Source organism: Brassica napus, chromosome A9 (assembly GCF_020379485.1).
Source record: "Brassica napus cultivar Da-Ae chromosome A9, Da-Ae, whole genome shotgun sequence".
Taxonomy (NCBI): Eukaryota; Viridiplantae; Streptophyta; class Magnoliopsida; order Brassicales; family Brassicaceae; genus Brassica; species Brassica napus.
The window spans coordinates 42,922,986-42,941,503 of record NC_063442.1 but is presented as its reverse complement, the minus strand read 5'-3'; the positions used below and the strand labels follow the sequence as shown (position 1 = coordinate 42,941,503).

The 18,518-nt window shown below is 38.8% G+C and overlaps 3 protein-coding genes across 3 annotated transcripts; all 3 read left to right on the top strand.

Moving 5' to 3' along the window:
* Positions 1–57: 57 nt before the first annotated feature.
* On the top strand, positions 58–4,334 carry LOC106420201 (biotin carboxylase, chloroplastic). The gene is made up of 17 exons (XM_013861050.3): positions 58–198; positions 274–333; positions 609–946; positions 1,025–1,166; positions 1,239–1,337; positions 1,430–1,486; positions 1,614–1,685; positions 1,982–2,071; positions 2,159–2,218; positions 2,446–2,631; positions 2,710–2,802; positions 2,881–2,962; positions 3,057–3,163; positions 3,283–3,358; positions 3,435–3,481; positions 3,560–3,622; positions 4,002–4,334. Exons 2-17 carry the CDS (start codon positions 286–288, stop codon positions 4,047–4,049), a joined length of 1,608 nt encoding a protein of 535 aa, XP_013716504.1. The 5' UTR covers positions 58–198; positions 274–285; the 3' UTR covers positions 4,050–4,334.
* A 339-nt stretch (positions 4,335–4,673) lies between these two features.
* LOC106420181 (pentatricopeptide repeat-containing protein At1g10270) lies at positions 4,674–7,502 on the top strand. The gene has a single exon (XM_013861025.3). It carries the CDS (start codon positions 4,794–4,796, stop codon positions 7,356–7,358), a length of 2,565 nt encoding a protein of 854 aa, XP_013716479.1. The 5' UTR covers positions 4,674–4,793; the 3' UTR covers positions 7,359–7,502.
* A 3,006-nt stretch (positions 7,503–10,508) lies between these two features.
* LOC106419793 (dynamin-2A) lies at positions 10,509–17,375 on the top strand. Its single transcript, XM_013860626.3, has 22 exons — positions 10,509–10,885; positions 11,005–11,055; positions 11,138–11,258; positions 11,357–11,449; positions 11,793–11,854; positions 11,983–12,100; positions 12,185–12,521; positions 12,721–12,868; positions 13,194–13,295; positions 13,381–13,500; positions 13,751–13,834; positions 13,913–14,040; positions 14,592–14,676; positions 14,792–14,930; positions 15,078–15,154; positions 15,257–15,313; positions 15,615–15,759; positions 15,849–15,988; positions 16,155–16,268; positions 16,353–16,420; positions 16,503–16,675; positions 16,886–17,375. The coding sequence occupies exons 1-22, from the start codon at positions 10,745–10,747 to the stop codon at positions 17,128–17,130; spliced, it is 2,748 nt and encodes a 915-aa protein (XP_013716080.1). The 5' UTR covers positions 10,509–10,744; the 3' UTR covers positions 17,131–17,375.
* Positions 17,376–18,518: the final 1,143 nt, after the last annotated feature.

Sequence of the window (18,518 nt, the reverse complement as noted above, 5' to 3'; positions counted from 1 at the left end):
AAAGGATAGGACATAACATTAACGGTCCAGCCCAAATTAATGTATCGTGATTTTCCTACCAAAGCGTCTGGTGTTGTTGTAAGAAAGTAAAATAAATTTGACTTTTGTGTGTGTTTCAGTTAGATTCAGTTCAGTCTCTCACTCAATCTCCCCTAGTTTACATCGAAACACTTCTCCTGGGAGAGAAAAACAAAGAAGGTAAGAAGCTTCTCCATATCCTCCTTCTTCCTCGTTTTGCATTGTTGATGAGATTCTGCTTCCTCTGTAAACCAGGATCTGCGTGCAATGGACGCCTCAATGATTACTAATCCCAAATCCATTGTCTCCCTTCCCGTAAGCACACAAAACACCCCATCTTCACTCTTTCATTTTTGGAGTTTTCTGTTTGATGCATTCATTACTTCGAACTTGAGCTTTGGTCTAATTTAATTATTGTCTGAGATTTTGAAAATTCGAACTTGATACTTCCCATTTGATTATCTCCTGAAAAATATTTATAATTGATTTTTTTTTTTTTATCTATTTGGTATGTAACTGTAACAATGCATGCTTGTTTGTTATTCTTATGAAATAAACATTCTAATCGCTTATCCTTATGTATATACTAGTCTTTGTTCATGGGGAGGTCGGGAGGTAGTATTAGAAGTTCCCAATGTAATGTCACTATGGGACAAACGGTTAGCTTCCCGAGGCAAAAGACTCTGACTTTAAAAGTTAGCCGGAACGTGAAGAGAAAAAGTGGTGGTGGTGCGTTTGCTGCTACTTGTAGCAGTGGGGATAAGATTCTTGTGGCTAACAGAGGTGAAATCGCTGTCCGTGTTATCCGAACAGCTCACGAAATGGGGATCCCTTGTGTTGCTGTTTACTCAACTATAGACAAGGATGCACTTCATGTGAAGTTGGCTGATGAAGCTGTTTGTATTGGTGAAGCTCCTAGCAACCAGTCGTAAGTTTGTTCCATTCTTTTCTTAACATGCATAAATATAAGTTTGTAAATAAATTTTTTATTGTGAATTGTGTGCAGGTATTTGTTGATACCGAATGTTCTGTCAGCTGCGATTAGCAGAGGATGTACAATGCTCCATCCTGGATATGGATTCCTTGCGGAGAACGCTCTTTTTGTAGAGATGTGTAGAGAACACAGGATCAATTTCATTGGACCAAATGTAAGTTTTTTTTTTTAATTTCAGAATATAGGAAAAGAAAATGCTCTCTAATGGGATTATCTGCATCTGCAGCCTGATAGCATCCGTGTCATGGGTGACAAATCAACTGCTAGGGAGACAATGAAAAATGCTGGTGTCCCTACTGTACCAGGGAGTGATGGATTATTGCAGGTATTATAGAATATTCAGTTATGCATCTCAAGTTGAGTAGTACTAAAGGGTCTCTTGGTACTTTATTGTATTGAAATTTATTATTGTTACAGAGCACAGAGGAAGGAGTCAGGCTCGCCAATGAGATTGGGTACCCTGTAATGATCAAGGTAAATTATTTCGTTTCTATAGGCAGCAGATGAAGCTTTTGTCTTTCTTTTCCAAAGCTATCTCTGTACTTCTTAGAATGTTTCACTGAGTATTGAATCTCACAACTTGTCTCTTTGTGGTTTCAAGGCAACAGCAGGTGGTGGTGGACGTGGAATGCGTCTTGCCAATGAACCGTCAGAGTTTGTGAAACTGTTGCAGGTATGAAAATCAAGGCAAATTGATCTACAAAATGGCCAACATTAGAATTTCAGAAGATCATAATCACGTCCTCCTGTATTCAGATATTTGATAGGAATGTATCATAGAATCATAACCCTTAGACAACCTAGAGTGCTATTGTCTGCATCATATTCCTAATTTTTCTCAGGATAAACTTTACATGCATGAAGATGTTGTAGTTAAATACAAGTATACATAAAGTTAACCATATCCAACTACTATACCATAAAAGATCTGTAAGATTTTTAACAACCTTTAATTTTGGTGTTCTGCAGCAAGCAAAGAGTGAGGCCGCTGCTGCTTTTGGAAATGATGGAGTTTATCTGGAGAAGTACGTGCAAAATCCCCGTCATATTGAGTTCCAGGTTTACATAGACTTCGACTCAGCAAAAATATTTTTAGATCTTCAGTGTGCTATCAACTGTTCTCATCTAACTGCTGTTGGATTTTAGATTCTTGCCGATAAATTTGGTAACGTTGTTCACTTTGGCGAGCGTGACTGCAGCATCCAGGTATCATTTCCAGTATCCACTTTTGTTGCTTTGTCATCTCAGAAGAAAAGTAAAACTGACCACTTAATATATATAGAGCTTCTCATTAGTGATCTTTTCAAATTGCACACATAATGTTCTCTATAGTAGTTGCTAAGACACCAATGCAAAAAAAAAAATTGAACTTGTGTTACAAACCTACTATGAGTGTTGCTTTCGCGTCTAACTAAATCTTCTCTTGACCACAGAGGCGTAACCAAAAGTTGCTGGAAGAAGCACCTTCTCCTGCACTGACCCCTGAGCTGCGAAAAGCCATGGGTGATGCAGCAGTGGCAGCAGCAGCGTCCATTGGTTACATTGGTGTTGGTACAGTGGAGTTTCTTCTGGATGAGAGAGGTTCCTTCTATTTCATGGAAATGAACACTAGAATCCAGGTTTGTTAAGTTATCATGAATCTTTCTTTTAATCTAGAAGCATTTGAAGCTTAACGAGTGGCTACTGATTAATATTAGGTGGAGCACCCTGTGACGGAGATGATTTACTCAGTTGATTTGATTGAAGAACAGATCCGTGTTGCAATGGGAGAGAAACTGCGTTATACACAGGTATAACTGGTGTCTATCAATCATTATATGCTCTTTGATAGAAAAACTTCTTCAATCTGGAATAATTTTCTTAAACAGGATGAGATTGTGCTTAGAGGACATTCGATTGAGTGTCGTATCAATGCAGAAGACCCATTTAAAGGATTCAGACCTGGACCTGGTATGTTATTATTACACCGTTTATACGCTATATTTACCAACTGTTAGCATATATGACTTTTTGATTTAAAAATTTATTTCTGTCACAATAACAGGAAGAATAACATCGTATCTGCCATCTGGAGGTCCTTTTGTTAGGATGGATAGCCATGTGTATCCGGACTATGTTGTTCCTCCAAGCTATGATTCTCTTCTTGGAAAGGTATATTTCACTCTGCCTTTTTTCTTTCTGGATTGTTTATGGTTGGTTGTTTAAGGACATCACAGTAGACTAGCATCGGTTTCTTTTGACATTTATGGTGTGTCTTTTATTCATTTTAGCTTATTGTATGGGCTCCAACGAGGGAAAGGGCGATCGAGCGGATGAAGCGTGCACTCAATGACACTATTATTACAGGTATTCCGTGGATTGCTGATTCTGCTTTTGTTGCACTTGTGATGAAATGTTTTCAATTTTTTTCTTGTTTCATCAGGGGTTCCCACCACCATTGAGTACCACAAGCTTATCCTTGAAGTTGAGGTGCGTGAAAGAACTACTCTTAGCTTAGGAAGATTTTTAATCATGAAAGTATTGGATTTTTACATTTACTTGTAACAGGATTTCAAAAACGGAAAAGTTGATACAGCTTTCATCCCCAAGCATGAAGAGGAATTAGCAGAGGTACCTTTCAGTTTATCTCTGATCTGAACAAAATCTAGACCATTTACTCTCAAAACATCCTTTGCTTCTCTGTCTATGCCTTATTGTTTTCATCTGGTGCCCTTCTTAAAGTTTAAGCTCGACTATGAAATCTTTCAAATCATGTTGTAAACATTTTAAGCGGCCTAGCAAAGGCAATAACTCATGGATTTTCGATTTTGTTAAGCATTGTAATGTAAATCTGGTAAATTCGATAAAATTGATAGTCTTAAGGTATAATACAGACGTTCTTACTGAAATTGCCTTGAGCTTGCAAGAGAGAGAGAGAGCCAATGTCTTGTAAATCTCTTAATTTTTCCAGTTATTTTTCTAACTTGTGGTAAATGCTATATGTGTGCAGCCTGATGAAATTGTCCCAGTGAAAGATTTGACAAATGTAGCTGCTTAGAATCCATCAGCTCTTACATGAAGCAGTGATATTTGGAACAACAGGGGATTCAGTTATGCCAATATGTCCGCAAAGTTTTCTTACCTGATTCTGGTGTCTTCGCCTTTTGTGATGTTATGCAATAGCAACTTCACACATGGTTTCGAAAATAGTTGTGTTTTTTTTTTCCGGTTGAGTTTATGGTATTTACAGTACTTCATTTCAGACCTGAGACCATTTTTAAGTATTTCTTGACTGCAATAGTTGAGTTTATTTATGTTATTAGCAAGTCCGAACTTTAAATCATTTATAAACACAATGTCCTTGTGGTGTTATGCAAGACAGAGTCATCTTGTAAGTTTAGGTATGATGATTATAGATAAAAATAAAATATAATTTGCTGATAACATCAGGTAAGCGTCTTCACTGAAGCCATTTTCGTATAACAACAATCCCTTTGTTAATGTTCAAAAAAAAAACAATCCCTTTGTTATCTTACGCCTTCTCTATTCCTCTTCTGAACACTATAACACGTGTTAACAAACATCCCACTTAATAAAACGATGTCGTTTAGTTTGAATTTATCATCGTTTTTTTTTTTTTTTAATTTCTCGTCAAATATCCCATTTCATTACGGTTCAGCTTCACATGTGAAACGACGCCGTATAGTCTCAAGTACAGTATCCCATTTCATTCCAGATCGAGGGTTTAAGCTACATCTCACCTCATCTCGTCTTCGTCTACCTCTAAACCCTAACCTCCGCCATGTCTCTCCGTCACCTCCTTCGCCGTTCCTCCCCTTTACTACACCGTCTCTCTTCATCCCCAATTGCGATCTCACACATCCAGCAACGCCTCTACACCATCTCAATCTCCCCACCCAACGAATCTCCAGACACAACCAATCAAGATTCCCCTCCGATCACCTTCCCACAGTCCCCTCTCCGAACCACATCCTTCTCATCAGCCGAAGAAGCCGCCGCCGAGCGCCGCCGCCGCAAACGCCGCCTCCGCATCGAACCCCCACTCCACGCCCTCCGCCGCGACCCCTCATCCCCTCCCCCGAAACGCGACCCCAACGCCCCGCGTCTCCCGGACTCAACCTCCTCCCTCGTCGGCGCGCGTCTCAACCTCCACAACAGAGTCCAATCCCTAATCCGAGCCTCCGACCTCGACGCCGCCTCCAAACTCGCTCGCCAGTCCGTCTACTCCAGCACCCGCCCCACCGTCTTCACCTGCAACGCCATCGTCGCCGCCATGTACAGATCCAAGCGCTACGCCGACTCGATCTCCCTCTTCGAGTACTTCTTCAAGCAGTCCAACATCGTCCCCAACGTCGTCTCCTACAACCAGATCATCAACGCTCACTGCGACGAGGGACACGTGGAGGAGGCTCTCGAGGTGTACCGTTACATACTGGCTAACTCTCCTTTCGCTCCTTCGTCGGTTACGTATAGGCATTTGACGAAAGGGTTGGTTCAAGCTGGGAGGATCGGGGAGGCTGTTAGCTTGGTTAGGGAGATGTTGAGCAAAGGCCAAGCTGCTGATTCGGTTGTGTATAGTAATGTTATAAGAGGTTACTTGGATCTTGGGGATTTAGATAAGGCTAATGAGTTTTTCGATGAGTTGAAGAGTAAGTGTACTGTTTACGATGGGATTGTGCATGGGACGTTTATGGAGTATTGGTTTGAGAAAGGGAATGATAAGGAGGGTATGGAGTCTTACAGGTCTTTGTTGGATAAGAAGTTTAGAATGCATCCGCATACTGGGAATGCGCTTCTTGAAGTTTTCTTAAAGTATGGTAAAAAGAGTGAGGCTTGGGGTTTGTTTAATGAGATGTTGGATAATCACACGCCTCCTAATATTCTGTCTGTGAACTCGGAGACGATTAGTATAATGGTGAACGAGTGTTTCAAGATGGGGGAGTTTAATGAAGCGATCGAGACGTTTAAGAAAGTTGGGAGGAATCCCACTTCGAGGCCGTTTGTGATGGATTATTTGGGTTACAGTAACATAGTGACGAGGTTCTGTGAGCACGGGATGTTACCGGAGGCTGAAAGGTTCTTTGCGGAGAGTGTGGGTAAGTCTTTGCCTCCTGATGCTCCGAGCCACAGAGCGATGATTGATGCTTATCTCAAGGCGGAGAGGGTTGAGGATGCTGTCAAGATGTTGAATAGGATGGTGGATGTGAATCTGAGGGTGGTTGCTGAGTTTGGTACGAGGGTGTTTGGTGAGCTGATTAGGAATGGGAAGGTCAAGGAATCTGCGGAGGTTTTGAGTAAGATGGGAGAGAGGGAGCCGAAACCAGATCCTTCGGTTTACGATGTGGTGGTTAGAGGTCTTTGTGAGGGGGATGCACTTGACCAAGCCAAGGATATAGTTGGTCAGATGGTTGGATATGGTGTTGGGGTTACTCCTGTGCTGAGGGAGTTTTTAATAGAGACTTTTGAGAAAGCAGGACGTCGTGAGGAGATTGAGAAAACCTTGAACACGGTTAACCGTCCGGTTAGAAACTCTGGCCAATCTGGTTACACTGCACCTAGGGTGCCTGGAGTGTTGGGAGCCACATCTGCAGCTCCTCAGCAACCTAGAGACAGGGCGCCATGGACGAGCCATGGGACAAGCCTTCCAAATTCAGGTGGGGCCAATGGAACTGCAGGTCAAACATCAGGAGGAACTTACAAGGCTAATAATAGCCAGAATACGTCTTGGTCCAACACCTCTGTTAACCAGCAGCAAAAACCATGGTCTAATCAGACGCCAGTGCAACCGTCACCATCATGGTCGAGTCAAGGACCAGGATATCAACAGCAGCAATCTTGGTCTCAGCAACCAGGTTGGTCAAGTCCTTCAGGTCATCAGCAATCATGGGCTACTCAGACAACTGGGCAGCAGCAACAATGGGCTAATCAGACGCCTAGCCAGCAGCAACAGTGGTCTAATCAGAACACTGGTCATCAGCAATCATGGGCTAACCAGACAACTGGCCAGCATCAACAGTGGACTAATCAAAACACCGGCCATCAGCAATATCAGAACACTGGCCATCATCAGCAACCGTGGGGTAATCAGACGCCTGGACAGCAGCAACAGTGGACTAATCAGACAGCTGGCCAGCATTCAGCGTGGACAGGGCAGCAGCAACCGTGGTCTAATCAGACAGCTACCCCTCAGCAGTCCCAGTGGTCGAATCCCTCGTCAGGACAGGTAGCTAATCAAGCACCATGGTCAAACTCTGGGAATAGTCACTTTCCTCAACAACAGGAGCCAGAGTCCTCTCATGGGTGGCAAGATGGAGAAGAGAAAAAGGTAGTTGAATCGAGCAAGTAGTTCCACAACTTGGCTTATATTCCTTCTACCCATCTTCTTTGTGACTTGCTAATTATAGTCATTTGCCTTTTAGCTTTGTGGGTCGCAGTTTTTGCAAACTATTTATTAAAAATCAACATCACAATATAATACGTTCTTCTGATCCTTGACCTTGATCAAATTATATAATTTCATTTTTCCCAAAAATGTTGATGAAAAAAAAAATAGATGTTCGTAATCTATATAGCTCATTTGTTTGGAACTTATCATCAGACTCAAGAAGCTCACTTGTATGGAACTTGTTAGTGACAGAGCTACGAGGAAGCGTTAGCTCGAAATCAAACGTGACTTTCTGGGAATTTAGCACATGATTTTATCATCAAATACTAATAATTAGCAAGGCTGAAGCCAAATTGTTGATCCTTGTTGGTACAGTCACAAAACGTATTACAACGCATGTCAAGTTAGAATATACAATTGCAAATCACACAGCTACACTTTATCCCTGTTATATCTTAGATTGAGTTTGGTCTTCACTTGTGAGTTTTGTGTTCTTGGTTCTTGTAATATGTAATGGTTTATTTGCTTCTTGTTGCAGAACATAAAACTTCATCCAATAAAAAAAAAAAAACTTCATCTAATAAAAGTACTATGTATATATATCTCGTAGAAGATTCTCATCTAATCAGCTGTTATATCAAAACTGTAGAGCTCAAATTCATAAGAGGAGCCAAGGCACTAGGAGCAAACTTCCGAGCAAAAAGGAAGTTGGCTCTTCATTATAAACACAAACAGTCTCATTCTTCCTTATCGACTGTAAAAACCCTTCTGTGATATTATCTGCAGCATATGTAGCTGGATACGGACCACCAATGTACCAATCAACCCACGTCACACTCACACACACTTCTATTAGCATTCACCGAATCGTGAAACATGTTCAAAAGAGTTGGGATGTAATGCTCGTCAGGGTAACAAGCTGGGGAAAAAATGAACGTTTTGAGTTATTGGGCCACGGGAATAGCCCATGTTTGGTTGTCACGTGGGTTTAGTTAATGCTCGTCAACTATTTGACCAAGCTCTTATTACGGGATTAACCTCTTATTTAATCTTAAGTTTTGATTTGGTAATGCAACTTCTAACACACGTTTCAAACTTAGAATCTTTGTGATTAAGCTCTTATTATGACATAATCGTTCGTATAAGAGGGAGAACTAATAACATATTGTCTTGTTGATTAGTTACCTGAGAAGTACTTCAAAAGCCAAATAAAAAGTTTCTGATTTGGTTTTGGCTTGTTTTTTATACAAAGTATATCCTAATCCATTAAAACTCAATTCTAATAAAAACTATTTGGATATTGAATAACAGGTGATTTCAATTCCTTCGAAAATATATTTAACAAATTCTCAATCCAATAACATTGGATTTTAATTCATATTCATCAAATCCTAATTGCATAACAGTGAATTTCTTTTCAGATTTACATTCTATCAAATTTCACTAAATTGCAATATTCAATAACACCACCTAATTAATTAATTTCAGGATTTTAACATGTTGTACTACAATAATTTAAGTGGATCTATGAATTAGTAAATTTTATTATATGATTGTATGTCAAAAGAAAACATTTATACTTTCTTTCACACATTATTCAACATTTTAGTTGAAATTTTCTAAAAAGAGTAAGAAAAAGAGAAGAAGCACTCGAGTCTAATGAAGTAATGAGAAAGAAAGATAACTAGTTCAAATTGTGTGCATTTAACAAAATTTGAAAAAGACACAAAACGACATATATTAGATACATCGACCAAGAAAACCAGCAAAATATTGAAAAACAAAACACATACCTGATTGTCCTCGTTGAAAAGGTGTTGAGATACTGTAGAGGGTTGCCAACAGACAATATTCAATCTTCAACAGCGAAATGCTTTGAAATGCCAAATGTTGCAGGAGAGAATGACACTGGCGACTCGATCTTAACTAGTGCAGAATCATAGTTAAGGTCACAGTCAACAACCGTTCCTATAAAATTTTGACCAAAGTTCGATGTGACCATAACCTATCATAAAAAAAATTTGAAATATCAGTACACTAAATATAAATATATACATGTTTTAACCAACAGCAAAGTTACCAAACATATCCAGACATCAGTCTATACGGTTAATTGAACTTGTATATGTAATATTTAGAGAAGATCTTACCTCCTTTATCTTTGCATGATACACAATAGTGACTTTGAACTTGTGCAAATCAATAAGGGTATGAGCACATGCGATGATCATGCCTCCTTCACTAAACAAAACTCTAGTTCCAAATAAACATGACATAAATTTTGTATGAAATTAATTATTCTCAAGTTAATAGTTAAGCAAATCTAAAGGTGAAATTTATCAAATAAAAAATGTACCTTTGGATGTCTTGAAATTCACCATAGAATGAGCTATGATCACATCTGCCCTTTTCAGGGAATCTCTTCCAAGGAAATTGGAGTTGGTTGTTGCGTATGGTATTTTGACAGGATCTACCTGGTTATTGGAGATAACAATAAAGCTATTTTTCTTGCTATTTAAATTATACTTACTCAAGAGAGATAATTTTATTGTTATCTTAATGGGATTTGTTTTTAAAACTAGATTAAGATAGTTTGAAACGCAGATTATTTTTTCTTATCAACCTGATAAAAAAATATGTATAAATATTTGTATAGTATCTTAATTTGGTTATTCATTTTGTTTATCTGAAATTTATAATTTGTTCAATAAATATTTTTCAATTTGCTGCTGAAAGCGAGTGATTGTGGTTGAATTAGCATATAATAAGAGCATCTTTTTCATAGGTATAAAGAAGAGGTTCTCAAAAAATGTTTAGTTGCTAATTAGAGGAAAATTGATTGATCAATCACTTTTGCTTTAATTAGCAACTAATCAGCTTTTGAGAACTCCTTTAATGTTATTGATGGAGTTGGTCTAACATATGGTCTTGGTGATTAGTCACCTTCAACCTAATTAGTTAATTCATGATTCTCTTGTAACATGTTATACTATAGTTTGAGTGGATCTAACAAATAATAAAGAGGTAATTAATTTTATCATATAGAGTTGTATGCCAAAAGAAAACATTTATACTTTCACACATTATTCAACATTTTAGTGGAAAGTTTCTAAAAAGGGTAAGACGAAGGAAGCAATCGAGTCCTGCCAGAAAGAAACAAAGAAAACTAATTTGAAATTTGAAACTTGCGTCCTCCTCTCTCTCTCTCTCTCTCTCTCTCTCTACAGGACCGGGGAAAGCAGCTGTCTGTAACCGCCGGTTAACGGTTCCGGTCAGATCTAATCTACCGACTCCCTTCTTCTCCTTCGCCAGATCTCGATTCGTGGGGGGAGCTTCTGCAAGTGGCGATGGACGCGATCGACGAGTTGTCTCAGCTCTCAGATTCGATGAAACAGGCGGCGTCTCTGCTCGCCGACGAAGATCCCGACGAGACCTCTTCTTCCAAACGCCCCGCCACGTTCCTTAACGTCGTAGCCCTAGGAAATGTGGTGAGCTCCTTTGCTCCTCGATTTGTGCTGAGTTCGAGTGTTTTTTTCAAAATTGAATGGATCTCGATTAGGTTCGTTTAGAGCTTAAGTCATCTCTCTCTTTGCTTTACTTGAACCAGGGAGCTGGAAAGTCTGCGGCTTTAAACAGTTTAATTGGGCATCCTATTCTGGTAAGTAGTACATTGAGTGAGTCTGTGTGAGTTTCTTATACCTTCCCTTAAAGTTGTGTTTGCTTACACTTATTGTGGACAGCCTACGGGTGAGAATGGTGCTACACGGGCTCCTATAATCATTGACTTGAGCAGGGATGCTTCTTTGAGTAGCAAAGCAATTATCTTGCAGATCGACAATAAAAATCAGCAAGTTTCAGCAAGTAAAAGTCTCCCTCCTCTATGAACATGTATATTATACAGCATTTGATTAAGCCGTCTCGTAGTATTAAACATTTTGTTCTACATTGGTATGTTATAGGTGCTTTGAGACATTCTCTTCAAGACAGGCTTGGCAAAGGCGCCTCTGGGAAGAATCGTGATGAAATTTATTTAAAACTTCGTACCAGCACTGGTAACTCCTTTTTTTTTAATTGTACAATCATTAGTGGCAAGCCTATCTACTCATCAAATAGCACATCCGTAGAACCTAAGTTGGATGAGTGAATATAATCATATATCTTTGATATCAGTGACCTAGTCAGCTGTAATAATTTGCCACCCTCATCCCATATACACTCTAGTTCACTTTTTAGAGCCTCAAGCTGTCAGTTGTGTGTATCAAGTAATATATCTGATGGAGATTTTAAATAACTTTTGCTCTTTTGAACATGAGTAATGATATACGACCTGCATTGACTCGGTGTTAAGTTTTCTTTGCTTATCATAACGTATTATGTTTATCCTTTATATTTCAGCTCCACCATTGAAATTAGTTGACATGCCTGGACTGGACCAGCGAATTGTGGATGATTCAATGGTGAGCCAACCATGTAGCATAAGATTTCAACAATATTTTTGGATTTCCTGCTGAAATGCTATCATAGGTTCATTCTTGTGTGTTTAACTCCTTATTGAATCTCTTTGTTTGTTGGATGTCTCTGCAAGATTGCTCAATATGCTCAGCACAATGATGCCATACTGTTGGTTATAGTCCCTGCTAGCCAGGCGTCTGAGATTTTGTCATCCCGAGCCCTAAAGATTGCAAAGGAGTATGATCCAGAGAGTGAGTACATCAGTCTTACTAGCCAATAATCACTTACTTTACTTAAAATACTCATTTGCCATTGTCACTCCTCCTTTCTTATAGGCACCAGGACAGTAGGCATTATTGGCAAGATTGACCAGGCTGCCGAGAACCCTAAAGCCCTTGCAGCTGTTCAGGCTCTTCTTTCAAATCAAGGACCGCCAAAAACAACCGACATTCCATGGGTTGCTCTTATTGGCCAATCCGTTGCAATTGCATCAGCACAGTCTGGAAGTGGTGAGAACTCCTTAGAAACCGCATGGCGTGCTGAGAGTGAAAGTCTTAAGTCAATTTTGACTGGGGCTCCACAAAGCAAGCTTGGCAGAATTGCTTTGGTGGACACCCTTGCTAGCCAGATTCGTAGCAGAATGAAGCTCAGGCTTCCAAATATCTTGTCTGGGTATTGCTTCTCTCTCTATATCTTTACTTTCTTCATTAATGGGATAATGTGATATTTAGACCAATCGTTTCACCTATTAATCGTTAAGGATAGTTATGGAGTTACTTCCTTTAGGCGTCGGACAGGCAAAATTGTTATTTCCCAAGCTGCTTTCTTGTCTCTTACATTAAGTTTTCTATTATTCGAATTCTTTGTACAGGCTCCAGGGCAAGTCTCAAACGGTGCAGAGTGAACTAGCGAGGCTTGGTGAACAACTAGTTGACAGCGCTGAAGGTACAAGAGCTATAGCTTTGGAGCTTTGCCGTGAGTTCGAGGAAAAATTTCTTCTCCACTTGGTTGGTGGTGAAGTAAGTACTTTCCTACATATTTAAACTGAACTTTAGCTGAAACTCAAGAATATTTTGAAAAAGAGGAACTGTCTAATATTAGCAATCGGCCAATTCAAAATTGATGCTAGTGTAGTTGAAAGTATCTTGCTAACATACGTTTAGTAAGATCAATTATACTTTGGGGGAATCTCATGAATCTGATAGTTGATAGTTGAGGTTTATGGTAGTGTATAAGTCCAGTGAGGAGTTAGATTACATGTTTTGTAATTGTTTGTTTTAGTTCGTGCTGAAGTCCATCTGGAGCTTGGTGAACATTTTTCTCTAACAATCTTTTTTTGTTCAGGGAAGTGGTTGGAAAGTTGTTGAAAGTTTTGAAGGAAATTTCCCCAACCGAATCAAGCAGCTTCCATTGGACAGACATTTTGACTTGAACAATGTTAAACGGGTGGGTGTCTGCTTTTTTCCTATCAAAATCCGCAGGAGACAAGTTTTAAGTCTGGACTTGATGGTAAAATCTTTGAATATATCAGGTTGTTTTGGAGGCAGATGGTTATCAACCTTATCTCATATCGCCAGAAAAAGGGTTGAGATCGTTGATAAAGATTGTTCTTGAGTTGGCTAAAGACCCGGCGCGTCTTTGTGTTGATGAGGTGTGCCTATTTAATATTTTTTCTTTTAGTTACATGCAGTAGTATTGAATTTCAGCAGTTTACTGCACTCGTCTCACTTTGACATTCTTCTGACTGTTACTGAGAGTTTTGTTAAGTTTTCTCTGGTTTAGTGCTCTTATCTGGTTTCTTAAAGTCTTGATGTATCTTTCCTACTCTAAAAATCATGAACCCAAATCTCTGTTTTGTCTTAATTTTCTGTTGAGCTAACAAGTTCTTAACTTTTGATTAGGTTCACCGAGTTCTTGTTGACATAGTTTCGGCCTCTGCAAATGCTACACCTGGACTCGGGAGATATCCTCCTTTCAAGCGAGAGGTAACATTTTTCGATGGTGCTTTATTTAGTAACATTTTATCCAATTCAATAATACCTTTGTTCCTAACTAACAACCAGGTTGTAGCTATAGCAAGTGCAGCCCTTGATGGTTTCAAGAATGAAGCCAAGAAAATGGTGGTTGCACTAGTTGATATGGAACGCGCTTTTGTACCACCTCAACATTTTATCCGCCTTGTGCAAAGGAGGTATAATGTCTTACCTTTATTTGAAATTTTATTTTGTATTATTAATGGATGTGTACTCGACCTATTGATCTCTCAACCTATATTTTCCTTTAATACTATGAATCGATCATTATTGAATCCAATAGTTTCTTCTAAAAACAATTTTCGCTTGTTTGTTTGCAAATTGAGCATTTAGTTTTTTCATGCTTTCATTACTAGAAAAGTTTGTACCTCTCTGTAGAACTATTTGTTTGGACAACTTTGGCATTGGTAGATCTTAACTTCTTATTCTTCTTGACAGACCATCTTTTATGATTTTGTAATTTTATTTTTTCGTGTGAGCTAAAACTTATAAGGCTTTAACGGCAAAGCTACCATGCTTTCTGATGGTACCTTCTATATAGTTGTTAGCCTGGTTGGCTGAGTGTTTCATGTCACTTCATTATACGTCTTTAGAATCTCTAGGCTGCACTTTTGTATCGAAGTCTTCATCTTTCTGAAGCTGCACATTTGTTGAGAAAGTCCAGATTATTTGTTGAAAATAATTTCTTGGTCTGCATTGACTTCATCAGAATGGAAAGACAACGTCGCGAGGAAGAGCTGAAAGGACGATCTTCTAAGAAGGGACAAGATGCAGAGCAGTCCCTTTTAAGCAGGGTGTGTCTTCATTCCAAATCAATTTAGATTCATGTAGTGGAAAGTGCTTCTTATGGTTTTACAACTTAACATGAAAGTACATGATTAGAAATTCTCATACCTGCATGTATATCAGGCTTCTAGTCCTCAGCCAGATGGGCCAATCGCTGGTGGTAGCATGAAATCAATGAAAGACAAACCTAGTCCACAAGATAAAGAGTCGCCAGAGGTCTCTGGTCTGAAAACTGCTGGCCCTGAGGGAGAGATAACAGCAGGTTGGTATCCTAATATACATCTACCATTTTCATTCTTCTCCTATCCGTTTTTCTTGCGTAGCATGATTTAATTGTTTCGTCTTTATCACTTACGCTTTGATAAAACCAACTTCCAAGGTCGATAACAAATAATTACTCTTCATTTAGGGTACTTAATGAAGAAAAGTGCAAAAACAAATGGATGGAGTAGGCGATGGTTTGTTCTGAATGAGAAAACGGGAAAGGTTAGTATCTAGAGTGTATGTCCTCACGCTGTTAATCCAAAAATCTGAAAAAAGGAAGCACTGTAATCGCTTACTGACTTTAACCATTTACCTTTTTTCTAGCTGGGCTATACCAAAAAGCAAGAAGAAAGAAACTTCCGGGGCACTATAACTTTGGAGGTATCAATCTCTTCTCATGATTCTTTACTCCCATCAATGGTGAACTAATTGGAGAAGGTTACGTGAAAAGAAAAATAAACTAGAGAAGACTAATAATATATGGTTTCACATACACATTGTTAGTTTCCCCACACTGGTTCTTTCATCGAGAGTGACAATTACTTCTGTATTGTGAAGCTCATGCTTCAAATTTGTATACCACTGTTATTATCGATGAGAAAATGTGGATGCTCTATAAATAACATTTTCTTTCCATGTTACCCTAATATTACTTTCTCATAAACTTTGTTAATCATCTCAGGAATGCACTATTGAAGAACTTCCCGAGGAAGAAGTAGAAAAGTCAAAGAGTTCGAAGGACAAGAAGGCAAACGGACCTGATTCAAAAGGACCAGGTCTTGTATTTAAGTTAACCTGCAAGGTTCCCTATAAGACTGTACTAAAAGGTACTTGAACCAATCATTATCAAAATTTAAACGTGTTAATTCTCTATGCGCTCTTTAATGAGCTTTTCCTGAAAACGATGATGTTGCAGCTCACAATGCACTTGTGCTCAAGGCTGAGAGTGTAGTCGATAAGAACGAGTGGATTAATAAGTTGCAAAAGGTCATTCAGGCTCGAGGAGGCCAAGTGGTGAATGTTTCTATGAGGCACAGTCTTTCAGAAGGTTCAATTGTGAGTTTTCTCGGCCAACTCTTATGCTTAATATTTTATCTTTCGTATTTTCCTTCTTTCAAATCTATGCTAGATATGATCCAGATATCACTACGATGAACTTCCAAGTCTATGTTATAATGGTTTTGTGTGGCTTACTTATGGTGTTATCTTGTTTATGTTTCAGGATAAGATGGCTAGGAAACCCATCGATCCAGAAGAGGAACTCCGGTGGATGTCCCAAGAAGTGCGGGGTTACGTTGAAGCTGTCCTTAACAGTCTTGCAGCCAATGTTCCAAAGGTTAGCTCCAAACTTCCTTTTCCATCTCTTTTTCTTTTAAAAAATATTCATAGGTCCTGATACTAAGCAACTTGAATTCAATAGGCTGTTGTTCTGTGTCAAGTGGAGAAAGCAAAAGAAGACATGCTGAATCAACTATACAGTTCTATCAGGTTCAGTATCGTTCCACCCCTCTGTTGAATTTCATTTCAGTTGCAGTGTGCTTATCTGCGCTCTCTTGTATTTGATCTTTAGTGCAATAGGCAATGAGAGGATTGAGTCATTGATTCAAGAGGATCAGAACGTCAAACGAAGAAGAGAGCGTTACCAGAAACAATCCTCACTTCTTTCTAAGCTCACGAGGCAGCTTAGCGTTCATGACAACCGAGCTGCCGCTGCTTCAAGTTGGTCTGACAACGGTGCCCCTGGTAAATTCATCAACCTTTTTCTTTAGTAGAGTAGGGTTGCCCCACTCGACTCTTTGGTTCAAAAAGTTTGGCTTTGTTTGTTTGTCTGTTCTGGGTTCAATTTTAATAGAAAAGTTTTACTGGATCGATTTAATACTGGCTATTGGGGGATACGTTACATGTATCGATTGTTCTTACTTAAATTTCATTGTGGTATCTCCTGACCCGTAGAGAGTAGCCCAAGAACCAGTGGAGGTTCTTCTTCAGGGGATGACTGGAGAAATGCCTTCAACAGCGCTGCCAATGGAGCGCCAGATTCATTGTCAAGGTACGGATCAGGTGGTCACAGCCGCCGCTACAGCGATCCTGCTCAGAACGGAGAAGCAGAATCGCCAGGCTCTGGTAGCAACAGGCGAACCACCCCAAATCGGCTACCACCAGGACCACCACAGGCTGGTTCATCCTACAAGTATTAGAACCTGAGACAAAAGTGAAACCGGAGACCGATTCTTTTACTGGGACTACTTGTTTTGTCTCCTTGTAGATAATATTATCACGCATATGTGTTTGCAGCTAAAGACTGTGTCTCATCAGTCGATGTCTGTTTGAATCTTTTTGTTCGCAATTCTATTGTTGAGGGAAAAGTGTGCACCTTACTGTAGCTATAGAAGGATTTTGTATTGAGACTCCTATAAATCTGAAACACTAACAGTATCCACTATAGTAACAAGTAGCTTTTACATGAGGAAACTCAAAGTTCACACAATCAAACTTTGTTGAGAAGCTCTCTTGTGATCATTAGCTGGAAGTCTCAAGATAATTGGAGATTTGATTCGTTGAACAAAGTAGTGCTGCTTCAGATGATTGGGTCACTCTCTTATACACCAACATGATCATCTCACCTCATATTAAGCTTTCTGTAAGCGCTCAAAGATTTAACTCCTTGGTTCAGATAATCAACATTCATGATTGCTGCTTCAGGTTGTCTTTCTGCTCTAAGTTTAGGGATTTTCTGGAGGATGATGGACAAATCATATAGTTTAAGAAAAATAGTTTAAGATAAATAGGAGAAAAACTGCAATAGAGTAGAATCCAAAGAGAGGAGAATAACTTTAGTAAAATATTTTTTACTCTATAAGCAAATGCAGAAGTTCCTTATGGCTTTTGGCAGTGTTAGTCTTGAATTGATGAATATTTAACAAAAGAAGAATATTCGTTTCACATAAAGTAACAACAGAAACAAACATATAAACAATGATAAGGAAACAATAAATCTGCAAACCTCAACAAAAGACTAGGAGTTTCAAAGTACCAAATCAACAAAAGATACTCAACATAAGAGTTGAGTTTCAAATTACCATATCAACAAAAGATTTAAGTTAATCTTAGGAGTTTCAAATCCTAAAGAATTGCAGCTGCCGTTTAAGGAATTTATTCTAAAGAATTCAGAGATAGATTTGTTTCCAGCATAGAGTTTGTAATTTTCATATAGAGACTTGGTAGATGCTATCAGATGTCAACTCTTTTAGGATATAACGAGCTAGAAATGCAATATAGAATAAATCAATATGTCTAAAAGAATATAAAACTTGAATAAATGATGATAACAAAAATAAGCAACTTTAAATTTTAATTATGAATTCATTATAAGATTAAATTTATAATTCTATTATCATTTGTAGATAAACACTAGCAAAAAGGATGTTATATACTAAATTAACAAAAATGATGTCACTCGAAAGTTAAGTGTCAAAGTATTTGATAGATGAGAACTTCATGCAAATTTTGTGCAAGTCTCGCTTATGGTTTTGCAGATTTTATCAACGAGGCAACAAAAATCGACCATACCTTTGATGCTTAGGTG